Source organism: Danio aesculapii, chromosome 11, assembly GCF_903798145.1.
Source record: "Danio aesculapii chromosome 11, fDanAes4.1, whole genome shotgun sequence".
NCBI classification, from domain to species: domain Eukaryota; kingdom Metazoa; phylum Chordata; class Actinopteri; order Cypriniformes; family Danionidae; genus Danio; species Danio aesculapii.
In genome coordinates this window covers 37864547-37877162 of record NC_079445.1, presented here as the reverse complement: position 1 = coordinate 37877162, position 12616 = coordinate 37864547, and the positions used below count along the sequence as shown (strand labels likewise).

Below are 12616 nucleotides of genomic sequence, written 5' to 3'. Positions count from 1 at the left end.
AAGATAACAATTTACATGATTAAATAAAAAAAATCTATAAAATATTAATTCAAATGCAGTGAAATAAATGATAATAATATTAATAAAAACTCAGTAAATAATCAAACTAGTCTCAGCAGAGCTGCGGCTGTCTCTTTTTTATTTATTTATTTAACATTCTTGCTATATGAGCGTCGGACACCAGATGGTGCCATTTCATACAGAAGTCTCATTTGTGTCGTTACTGAAAAGACTCAGTCTTAGATCGTTTTTCAAACTTATGAAAAAATAAAAGCAGCAAACCACCATACTGAAAAACAAGGATATGTTGTTGTTACCTTTCTACACAATCAAGCAAAAAAAGTAGGTCGAGCTTAAGATTTTTAAAAGAAGAAGAATTTTATATGAGCCCGAAAATTATTTATACTCCTAGCAACTTCTGGCTTTCTGGGGTTTTTTTTTATTCATTTTGACTGGAAATTACACAGGCTTCTCCCAAAAGATAAGACAATGTTCAAGAGGCATGATTGTGGAAAAAATAAATATTTCTCAGCTTTTATAAGGGTTTAAATTTTAAGTTAAATGTAAGACTTTGTAAAACATTTTTTAGTATTATGAATTAAATTTTAGACTTATACTGGGCTAAATGCTAAGGATTTTTTTTAATATCCCAGTTAGAAAAGATTTTCACTTACCCTATCAAAAACCATTAAAATGTAATACATTTAATAATGCAATAATAATAATTTAGTTTGAGTATTTTTTCATTAATTTTCAAATATAACCATTCACAAATCCTATAATCTTTACCAAGAATAGAACAAAACATAGCTGTCAATTACTTCAGTCTACAATGATAATAATTTAATAATAGAATATATATATAGGTCAGGTCAATATCCTCAGCAGTAAATAAATGGAGAACTTTTAAGCAAAGGTTACTGTAAGAAAAGTAATTAAATGCTATTTTTAAATTTATTCATTCATTCATTCATTCATTTTATACTGCTTTCCTGGGGCCAGGTCGCAGAGGCAGTAGTCTTAGGAGAGAATCCCAGACTTCCCTTTCCCTAGACACTTCCTCCAGCTCCTCCAGGGGGATCCCAAGGCGTTCCCAGGCCAGCCGAGAGACATAGTCCCTCCAGCATATCCTGGGTCTTCCCAGAGGCCTCCTCCCGCTGGGACATGCCTGGAACACCTCTCCCTAGGTTGGCGTCCAGGAGGCATCTAAAACAGATGCCCGAGCCACCTCAGCTGACTTCTCTCAATGCGGAGAAGCAGCGGCTTTACTCCGAGCTCCTGCCGGGTGACAGAGCTCCTCACCCTATCCATAAGGGTGTGCCCTGCCACCCTGTGAAGGAAACTCATTTCTGCCGATTGTATCCAAGATCTTGTCCTTGCGGTCATGACCCAAAGCTCATGACCATATGTGAGAGTATAGGAACTTTGCCTTCCGGCTCAGCTCCTTCTTTACCACAACGGACCGGTACATCGACCGCATTACTGCTGCCACTATTTTTAAATAAAAAGTTAAAAGTTTTATTGAGAGGGATTGTTGGTGATTGTATGAGTGTTGATGGCCAGATTGGGTAGCTATACATAAACAAAGGAGAATTAAAACCTGTTAAAAAAAAAGTAAGATATACAACACAACATTTTAGTAGATTTACACCTTTTTTTAAGGTCTAAAATTTAGCTTTTGAGGTTTAAGACTTTTGAGACACCCTGTTTATTTACATTTTGACAAAAACTTAAAGACAGTATGTTCCATTCATATGAATTTGAATGCTAAATAGTTTTTGTAAATATTATTATTCATTTATTTAATTTTTACGTCAACAGCGGTGATGTTTATCAGGCTTTGTGTTTACATTATTTTGTTTTCGATCAGATTTTTTTCTTAACTGTCAAAAAAACAATGCAAAGGTTTGTTTTCACATGAGCTGAAACACACACGCCTGAACTTCCTCATTTTCATAGCCTGCAGAATTTCACACTCCAGAGATGAATATCATACATTCTCCAACCGAACCACCACACTACTGTTCGTAAACATCATTACATGATTTATACAGTTAGATTTTATCTGTATATCCACATCGTCCTCCACAAACAACATTATCACACATCTCGGAAGTATAATGCAACGACTTTTACAAAACATTGCGGTATTCATTTACTTGCTTCAAACTTTGCCATGCTTATTTTAATGATTGAAAGAAGTCTCTTAAAGGGATAGTTCACCCAAAAATGAAAACGTCGTCATCATTTACTCTCCCTTGCATGGTTTTAAAGCTTTATGAGTTGTAAGTAGAAAGAAAAAGAAGATATTCTGAAGAATGCTGGTTGCTGGAACCCAAAACTTTTATAGTAAGAAATAAAATTACTATGGAAGTCAAAAGATATTTCATATATTCAGCAAAAATCTGTATATCTGACTTTGTGTTCAGCAGAAAAAGAAACAACAGGTTTAAAACAAGTAAAGGATGACTAAAGACTTCCAATCACAGACCTTTAAGCTCACAGTGGCTAATATTTTATGATCTGTATATTATTGTAGTTCATATTTACCACACTGAAAAAGGAATATGCTAGATTTACTTAAAAATATAATGCATAATTTTTGCGTCCATCTTTTTAAGCAATTTTCACATTGAATTTAAAGCAATACTTCCTAAAAATCGTATAAAATTTCATTATATGGTTTATTTTGTTTAACGTAAAAACTTGTTTTATCAAACCAACAACATTCTAATAACTAACAAAAATAATCTCTAAAAAACGTAATTAGCTAATTAATTCAATCGAAAGTATAAATAAATGGAAAAAACTGGGATTTGTAAAATACAGAAATATTATGTTATTTAATGAATGTATTAATTAATTAATTAATTATTGCATTCATTTAATAACACAATATAACTGTATTTAATAAATCTCATATATATATATATATATATATATATATATATATATATATATATATATATATATATATATATATATATATATATATATATATATATACAGTTGAAGTCAGAATTATTAGCCCCCTAATGAATTTATTTTTCTTTTTAAAATATTTCCCAAATGATGTTTAACAGAGCAAGAAAATTTTCACAGTATGTCTGATAATATTTTTTCTTCTAGAGAAAGTCTTATTTGTTTTATTTCGGCAAAAATAAAAACAGTTTTTAATTTTTTAAAAACCATTTTAAGGTCAAAGTTATTAGCCCCTTTAAGCTATATTTTTTTTGATAGTCTACAGAACAAACCCTCATTATACAATAACTTGCCTAATTACCCTAACCTGCCTAATTAACCTAATTAATCTAGTTAAGCCTTTAAATGTCACTTTAAGCTGTATAGAAGTGTCTTGAAAAATATCTAGTCAAATATTATTTACTGTCATCATGGCAAAGATAAAATAAATCAGTTATTAGAAATGAGTTATTAAAACTATTATGTTTGGAAATGTGTTTGGAAATCTTCTCTCCGTTAAACAGAAATTGGGGAAAAAAATAAACAGGGGCTAATAATTCAGACTTCAACTGTGTGTGTGTATATATATATATATATATATATATATATATATATATATATATATATATATATATATATATATATATATATAAAACCATGCCTAATATCAGATGGCCAGAAAGTGATGAATTTTTCAAATGATCTTTCAGAAATCATGCGTATCTGCTGATTTGCTTGACATTGACTTAGCTATAACTCACCTATGCATCTCAGGCCTGATGATCTATAACCAGGAGCACATTTGTTACAGCGAGCAGCTCCTCCACCCATACAGCCAACACAAGCCTTATCACAGCCTGACATATAATAAAACATATCAGAAATAGATAAGCATTATGATGGTATTTGTACAGTGTGCTACTGTTAATGAAATGACAACTCTGAGCACACAGTAAATGACACTGACCTTTGCATTCATAAGAGCCATGTGTGTTAAAGCAGTATGTGCTGTGAGGACATTGATCCAGATCAGTCCCGCACTCGTCAATGTCTGTCAGGGGAAAAGAGTAAAAGTCAACTTCAGACTGAAGTGGAGCATTCGGTGAACACTCGCTGTTCATTTACTCAGCCTCAGGACATATTATAACTGTGGTTACATTTTAGCTGAAATTGTGAGACTTGGTGACACATAAAATGTACTGTAAGACGATGGCTACAGGCATTCGAAGAGTCAAAAATGCAAATTCAAGCAAAACTAAATGAATATCTGTGGATCGTGATGATGGTACCCTGAGGTATTATGAAGTGAAATGATCAGATTGTGAGAAAAAAATTGCACGATTATTTACAACAGTATTACCAGCATTGGGTAGTTATAGAACAAACTAAGTAACTACAGTAAGTCATCACAGTGGAATGAACCGCCAACTATGCCGGCATTTGTTTTACACAGTGGATGCCCTTCCAGCCACAACCCAGTACTGGAGAACACCCATAAAACTACAGTAGGTACTGTATTCAAATTACTTTTTCAATGAAAAACTGGTAGTAGAGTTTCCTATCATGCTTTAAAAATTTAAAAATTTAAAAATTTGTTTTCAACCTGATTTCTATTCTTAACTCATTATACAGTTTTTCTTATTATTTTTCATTTTATACAGTTATTTTTTGTACACAGTCTGTGATAATTGTTGTTTATGTGCTTTAAGAAAACTGTTATAAAAATATATATTTAAAAAAAAAACACAAATATATAAAAGAAGCAAAGTAATTATAAATTTCTGTTATTCAGATATTTTTCTTTAGCACATACATGTACAGTTTGATCAAGTTGGGTGGCAATTTTTATAAAAGGCATTACAATGATGTTTGCGTACATAGTATATTATTGCAGTATCATTCACAAACAAATATGAAATCTGATACACTGATAAACATACAGTATATCCCAAAATACTTCCACCACAAATGCAAATACAGTCCCGAGTACAGATCATTGTCTGTTGTGCTTGGCTTGTTGTTGTTGATCTGCTGATATAGGCAGACTGTGTGTTTGTGTGTGTGTGCGCGTGTTGTCATTTGTTATGTTTTGTATAAGGACATTGACCCTTTTAACCTTTAATGGTCAAACCCAGCGGGCATCTTAATGTCAAAACGACATAAAAACATGTCAAAAATGCAGATCGATTTGATTGCAATTGACTATATGACAAATAGACATCAAGTTGACATTTAACATTGTCATCAAAAACATCAAAGTAGTTTACATGAAAATATAGAGTAAATTTGGATTTGAAGATGAATAAATCAGATGAAAATGAGTGGCGCAGTAGGTACTGCTGTCGAATCACAGCAAGAAGGTTGCTGGTTCGAGCCTCGGCTGGGTCGGTTGGTGTGTGGAGTTTGCATGGTCTCCCTGCGTTCGCGTGGGCTCCCCCACAGTCCAAAGACATGCGGTACAGGTGAATTGGGTAGGCTAAATTGTCTGTAGTGTATGAATGTGAGTGTGTATGGATGTTTCCCAGAGATGGGTTGCGGCCGGAAGGGCATCCGTTGTGTAAAACGTGCTGGATAAGTTGGCGGTTCATTCTGCTGTGGCGACCACGGATTAATAAAGGGACTGAGCTGAAAAAAAAATGAATGAATAATATGTTTGTGTTGTTATTTTGCCGGTCAAGTGGGCATCAATGTGTGGATGTCTAATGGATGGAAGTTTTTGACATCAAATCGGTTTGCATTTTTTGACTTTTTTTGTCGCTTTTTGACATTAATGTCCCCGCTGGGAAGGTTTCTTTAATAAAACAAAAAAACGTATATATCACCAAAATTTTTGATGACTAAATTAAGATTTAGGTTAACTATTTAGGCATAATTCACCCAAAAATGAAGATTCACTCCCTATTTATGAGTTCCTTTTTTCTTTAGTGCACAAAAGAAGATATTTTGAAAAATGTTAGAAATATGTAACCATTGACTTCCATAGTAGGAAAAAGATACTATGGAATCAATGGTTACAGGTTTTCAGCATTTTTCAAAATATCTTCTTTTGTGTTCGATAGAAGAAAGACACTTAAAGAGGTTAGTGTCGAGCCAATGATGAGTAAATGATGATAGCACTAAGTTTTGAGTGTCCCTTTAAGTGTGCAATGTGTTCATCTCACTCACCCACACACAGGTCGTCTATGTAAGTTTTTCTGTACACATAAGTTTTTCATATCAACACAAAAGATTATATTTTGAAAAATGTAAAAAAACTGTATTCATTTACATCCATAGTATGGAAAAAATACAATAGAAGTCAATGGTTACAGGTTTGCAGCATTTTTCAAAATGTCTTTTGTGTTTAATAGAAGAAAGAAACTTAAACAGGTTTGTGACAAGCCAATGGCGAGTAAAAATGACAGCATTTCCAGTTTTGGGCAAACTGTCACTTTAAGTGTGCAGTGTGTTCATCTCACTCACCCACACACAGGTTGTCTATGTAAGTATGTAAGTTTTTCTGTACACAAAATATATCATTTCGAAAAATGTTGGAACTGTCCCCATTGACTTCCATAGAAGGGAAAAAAATACAATGGACGTCAATGGTTACAGGTTTTCAGCATTTTTCAAAATATCTTCTTTTGTGTTCAGTAGAAGAAAAAAAAACTTAAACAGGTTTGTGACAAGTAAATAATTTGTTTTTTTTTCAGTTTTGGGTGAACTGTTCTTTTAATGCCAAGTTCAGACTGCACAATTTAGCCTTGATCTTGACTTGCCGACAGGTTTTGAGAAGTTGCCAACAAATGGCTGAAATCAGAGGCAATTCAGTTTGAGAAATATTGCTAATTCCCTTCTAATTCTTTCTTATTATGTAGTTAATAACAAAAGATATCCTACGTGACCTTGCGTTGTTTCCATGTCACTTCTCGAGTATGTTTGGTTGCGGGACGTAGTTTGCGGACTGAGACAAAGTTGTCGGCGATTCTTCCTATTGTATAGTCTTGCAGTGTAAACACAGCAGCTACCGAACGCTACCTCAGATAGTCAAGCAGTCTGAAAACATCTGTGATGCGATTACATTGAAAATTGTGAAGTCTGAATTCGGCATAAGTGTGCAGTGTGTTCATCTCACTCACCCACATACAGGTTGTCTATGTGTAATCTTTTTCTGTAGAACACAAAAGATGATATTTTGAAAAATATTAAAAGCCTGTAACCATTGACTTACATAGTAGGAAAAAATACTATAGAAGTCAGTAGTTACAGGTTTTCAGCATTTTTCAAAATGTCTTCTTTTGTATTTGACAGAAGAAAGAAACAAACAGGTTTGTGACAAGTTAATGATGACAGAATTTTCAGTTTGGGGTGAACTGTCACTTTAAGAGTGCATCGTGTTCATCTCACTCACCCACACAGGTTGTCTATGTAAGCTTGAAAGTTATTTTCTGTACAGAAAAGATGATATTTTAAAAAAATATTAAAAACCTGTAACCATTCATAGAAGGGAAAATACAATAGAAGTCAATGGTTACAGGTTTTCAGCATTTCTCAAAATATCTTCTTTTGTGTTCGACAGAAGAAAGAAACTCAAACAGGTTTGTGCCAAGTAAATGATGACAGCATTTTCAGTTTTGGATGAACTGTCCCTTTAAGTGTGCAGTGTATTCATCCTCTATCCCACACACAGGTTGTATATGTACTGTTTGTAAGTTTTTTATGTAGAACACAAAAGATGATATTTCGAAAAATGTTAAAAACATGTAACCATTGACTTCCATTGTATGTTTTCCCCTACTGTGGAAGTCAATAGTTACATGTTTTTAATTTTTTTCGAAATATCATCTTTTGTAACATACATATACACAAACAGTACATATACACCCTGTGTGTGCGTGAGAGGATGAACACACATGTTTTCAGCATTTTTGAAATATCATAATTTATGTTTGACAGAAGAAAGACACTTAAACAGGTTTGTGACAAGTAAATGAGGACAGGTTTTTCAGTTTTGTCTGAACTGTCCCTTTAAGTGTGCAGTTTGTTCATCCACTAACCCACACAGGTTGTCTATGTATGTAAGTTTTTCTGTTCACAAAAGAAGATATTTTGAAAAATGTAAGAAACCTGTAACCATTTACATCCATTGTAGAGAAAAAATTCTATGGAAGTAAATGGTTACATGTTATCAGCAAAATATACAAGTAAATGATGAGTAAAAAATGACAGCATTTTCAGTTTGGGGTGAACTGTCCCTTTAAGAGTGCAGTGTGTTCATCTCGCTCACCCACACACAAGGTTGTCTTTGTATGTACGTTTTTTCTGTCAAACACAAAAGAAGATATTTTGAAAAATGTTAAAAACCTGTAACCATTTACAACCATAGTAGAGACAAAAAATAACAATGAAAGTGAATAGTTACAGGTTTTCAGCATTTTTCAAAATATCTTCTTTTGTGTTCGGCAGAAGAAAGAAACTTAAATAGGTTTGTGCCAAGTAAATGATGACAGAATTTTCAGTTTTGGGTGAACTGTCTCTTTAAGTGTGCAGTGTGTTCATCTCACTCACCCACACACAGGTTGTCATGCAGGATGAATCCGGTTTGGCACTGAAGACACTGGTTGTTCTCTGGCCCTCCACATGCTTTGCAGTGATCTGAGCAGTTTTGACCCCAGGTTAGAGGAGAAAGGGCCACACAGAGTGCAGCAGACAGGATGAACATCCGTGACATTGGTGACATTGGTTTGTTTTCTCCATGCACTAGTGAAATACTCAGGCAACGGTTGAGTGCTCCAAACCCTCGCTCTCCACAAAGTTTACTGTTAGAATGGCTGATAAGGGGAAACTTCTCACGACATCTGATGATTTTAAAAACAAGGATTCATTTGGGGGGGAAATATTATGTTATATTAACACAAACCAACATAGGAGCAATTATAAGCATTGATATTTATCTGAAGCAGTTAAATTAGTATATTATACCAGTTAAATTAGTATAGTATAAAGCAGTATATTATAAAATTTTAGTGTTAATGTGTAAAAATATTTTAGATGAATAAATCTCATTGCTTTTAATATTTAATATTTAATTTCATATTATTATAAACTCACCGGCCACTTTATTAGGTATACCTTACTGGTACTGTGTTGGATCCTCTTTTGCCTTCAGAACTGTCTTAATCCTTCACGGCATAGATTCAACAAGGTACTGAAAATATTCCTCAGAGATTTTGCTCCACATTGACATGATAGCATCTCGCAGTGCTCTATTGGATTGAGCTCTGGTGACTGTGGAGGCCATTTGAGAACGGTGAACTCATTGTCATGTTCAAAATACCAGTCTGAGATGATTTGTGCTTTATGACAAGGCGTGTTATCCTGCTGGAAGTAGCCATCAGAAGATGTACACTGTGGTCATATAGGCATGGACATGGTTAGCAACAATACTCAGGTAGGCTGTGGTGTTGACACAATGCTCAATTGATACTAATGGGACCAAGGTGTGCCAAGAAAATATCCCCCACACTATTACACCACCACCACCAGCCTCAACTGTTGATACAAGGCAGGATGGATCCATGTTTTCATGTTGTTGATGCCAAGTTGTGACCCTACCATCCGAATGTCGCAGCAGAAATCGAGACTCATCAGACCAGGCAACGTTTTTCCAATCTTCTATTGTCCAGTTTTGGTGAGCCTGTGTGAATTGTAGCCTCAGTTTCCTGTTCTTAGCTGACAGGAGTGGCACCCGGTGTGGTCTTCTGCTGCTGTAGCCCATCCGCCTCAACGTTGCATGTTTTGTGTGTTCAGACATGCTCTTCTACACCTCGGTTGTAACGAGTGGTTATTTAAGTAACTGTTGCCCTTCTATCAGCTGGAACCAGTCTGGACATTCTCCTCTGACCTCTGGCATCAACAAGGCATTTGCGCTAACAGAACTGCTGCTCACTGGATATTTTCTCTTTTTCGGACCATTCTCTGTAAACCCTACAGATGATTGTGTGTGAAAATACCAGTAGATCAGCAGTTTCTGAAACAAACCAGCCCGTCTGGCACCAACAACCATGCAACGTTCAAAGTGAAAGTCAGAAACTTGCATTAAGCAGTTGGATTTGTGTACCTAACAAAGTGGCCAGTGAGCGTATATTCCTGTTAAATGTGTTTTAGTCTAATAGTTCTTTTTATTAATTCCAAACTACATTTTTTGAGTATTTTTATGTCAAAGTACCTAAGAAATTATCTTTAGTCTATATTTTTGTCTTTGTGTTATTCAAATTCAGTGTTAAGTGGTAAGCTTTTTGTAATAAATCTCATTGCTTTGATGAGTGATTTGTCTTAATGGTTTAAAACAGCTGTATATAATATTTAATTTCACATTAGTATATGAAGAGGTCAGATGCAAAAACCTGGTGTCATCTGAAATTTTCTTCAACAATGAGCATTTTTTTCAGCCTCCAATATTTTTGTGAAGTTAATTTTTGCTATATAATTGAACTTTCTGAACATACACAGAGGAGCTTGCAAAAAATGCTCATTTTAGAAGAAAATTTTAGATGCTATTTAGAGGTTTTTGCATCTGAACTCTTCATATATTAACTCTTAAATGTGTGTTTTAGTTTAACTCTAATAGTTCTGTACAAGATTTCTTAGGTATTTCTTAATGTCAAAATACCTAAGAAATTATCTTTAGTCTATATTAATGTCTTTGTTATTAAAATTCAGTGTTATGGTGTAGGGTTTGTTTTTTATTTTTGTTTTTTTAAATAAATCTCTTTCATTTAATGAATGATTTTTCTTAACTCTTTAAAACTACTGTATAAAATATTAAATTTCACACTAGTATATAAAGAGTTCAGATGCAAAAACCTCCAAGTGTCCTCTGGAATTTTCTTCTACAATAAGCATTTTTCCTCTGCCTTTAATGTTTATGTTCAGTTATTTCATGTTAAAATCGATTAAAAATAACCTGTTCTTTGCCACAAAAGTAAAATACTAATATTAAAAGCAAAATACTAATATCAGAAGAACATTTCAGATGGCACTTAGAGTTTTTAGCATCTGAACTCCATATATTAACTAATAACTGTGAGTTTTAGTTTAACTCTAATAGTTCTCTACAAGAGTTCTAGGTATTTTTTTACGTCAAAATACTTAAGAAATTATCTTTAGCCTTGTCTCTAACGTTTCTGAAGTAAACCTTACTCATTTGGGTTACAGTGTGAATATAAAGTTGTGTGACGTTTTAATTAGGCTATAGGTGATTTGGTTATTGTTTATATTCGTAAAGATTAGAGGGATTACATCTTGAATCTAAAATAGCAAATATAAACACGTTTTTTGCTTATAACGTTATAGCAATTTAGTTCAACAAAACGTAAAAGTTAGTAAATGACTATAAAGTTTTGGAAGGTTCAGCATGAAGTTAGTACTTTAAATACTCACAAGCAGGCGAAAGTGATGGTGTCAATAAAAACAGTTCGCGGTTTGCGTAAAAACACACCCAGCAGAATTCTCTGTGCGCCGTTTGACGGGAAATTACAGATCCTGCTATGGCGAAGGCGTGCGTCATGAATATTGAATATTCATTTCTGCACGTTCAATAGTAGGCTAAAGCTCGTGAATATTAACGAGGTGCTTGTGACGTATAGTGACAGCCTTACAAAAATAACTTGTTAGCTCATAAATATTAAAATGAGTTTTCGCCATAGTAGTTTTGCTAAACTCGTTTTGTCTTGCTGGAGAAATAAGTATGAATTTTATCCGTTTTAATATTTTCATTACACTTTACGGTTGCCGAAATACAAACAACTCAAATCTTTACAAGAATGTTTAACCTCTTAAAAATAATTTGACAGCAAAAATACACACACCACATGACACAGGCGCATGAACGAACGTTTTTATAACCGTATTTAACATATGATATGTTTAAAATACACAGCAGTTGAAATACAATATATTTACCACCATTTTCTCTGACTATAAGACAAATTTCGCGCCCCCGGGTCTTTTTCTGTATTGAGGTAAAGTTGGTTTTATATTCGCACAATCGTTCAGTGACAGCTCTATACATTGTTTACCATGGTACTTTGAAAATTCTGACTGAAATTACATGCAAGTATGACTTAGCACTATTTAATGTGTTGTACTTTGGTAGTCATTGGTTGCTAATATGATTTCACTGTTTAAAATTTGTAGTGAATACTTTTCTGAAATTATATTATTAAGAAGAAAGTCTGAATGCGTGGAAATCAAACCAACTCTACCTTAATTCTTTTCTGTTTCTAGTTAGTTTTCTTCAGTCAGCTGAGGTCATACTGCGCTTCTCAGATAACTGAGCTTATTTATAGCAGTGGGTCTGGTGTACAGTATTTTTACCCTGCCCCCCAACATAACTTCTTTTTATAGACTCTAATGGGATATATGCACACAGACTTTTAATTTCAAGCCAGGCATATTTTGTCTTTCCATTACAAAATAGTCACGTTTAAGATCTGATTTCTTTAAAAATCAGCGATCTTCACTGCCTATTAGATATACGATATGAAGTGGATCTCAGACCAAGAAGCACTGCATTAAATTCCATTTCCCCCTGCCATGTCTTTAAAATATGACCATTTATTTTACCCCAGTATTTTTAATGGAATTTCTGTGTTAGCCTGTTGCTACTGACGAT

The 12616-nt window shown here is 33.9% G+C and overlaps 1 protein-coding gene across 1 annotated transcript in view; it reads right to left on the bottom strand.

The window, feature by feature from the left end:
- LOC130236939 (protein disulfide isomerase CRELD1) overlaps positions 1 to 11488 on the bottom strand; it is an 18560-nt gene extending 7072 nt beyond the window's left edge. Inside the window, exons 1-4 of the mRNA XM_056467698.1 lie at positions 11383 to 11488; positions 8509 to 8798; positions 3929 to 4012; positions 3723 to 3818 (exon numbers count right to left, since the gene is read on the bottom strand). Of these exons, the coding sequence (XP_056323673.1) occupies positions 3723 to 3818; positions 3929 to 4012; positions 8509 to 8680 (352 nt within the window). The 5' untranslated portion in view covers positions 8681 to 8798; positions 11383 to 11488. The remainder of the gene's footprint in view (positions 1 to 3722; positions 3819 to 3928; positions 4013 to 8508; positions 8799 to 11382) is intronic.
- Positions 11489 to 12616: the final 1128 nt, after the last annotated feature.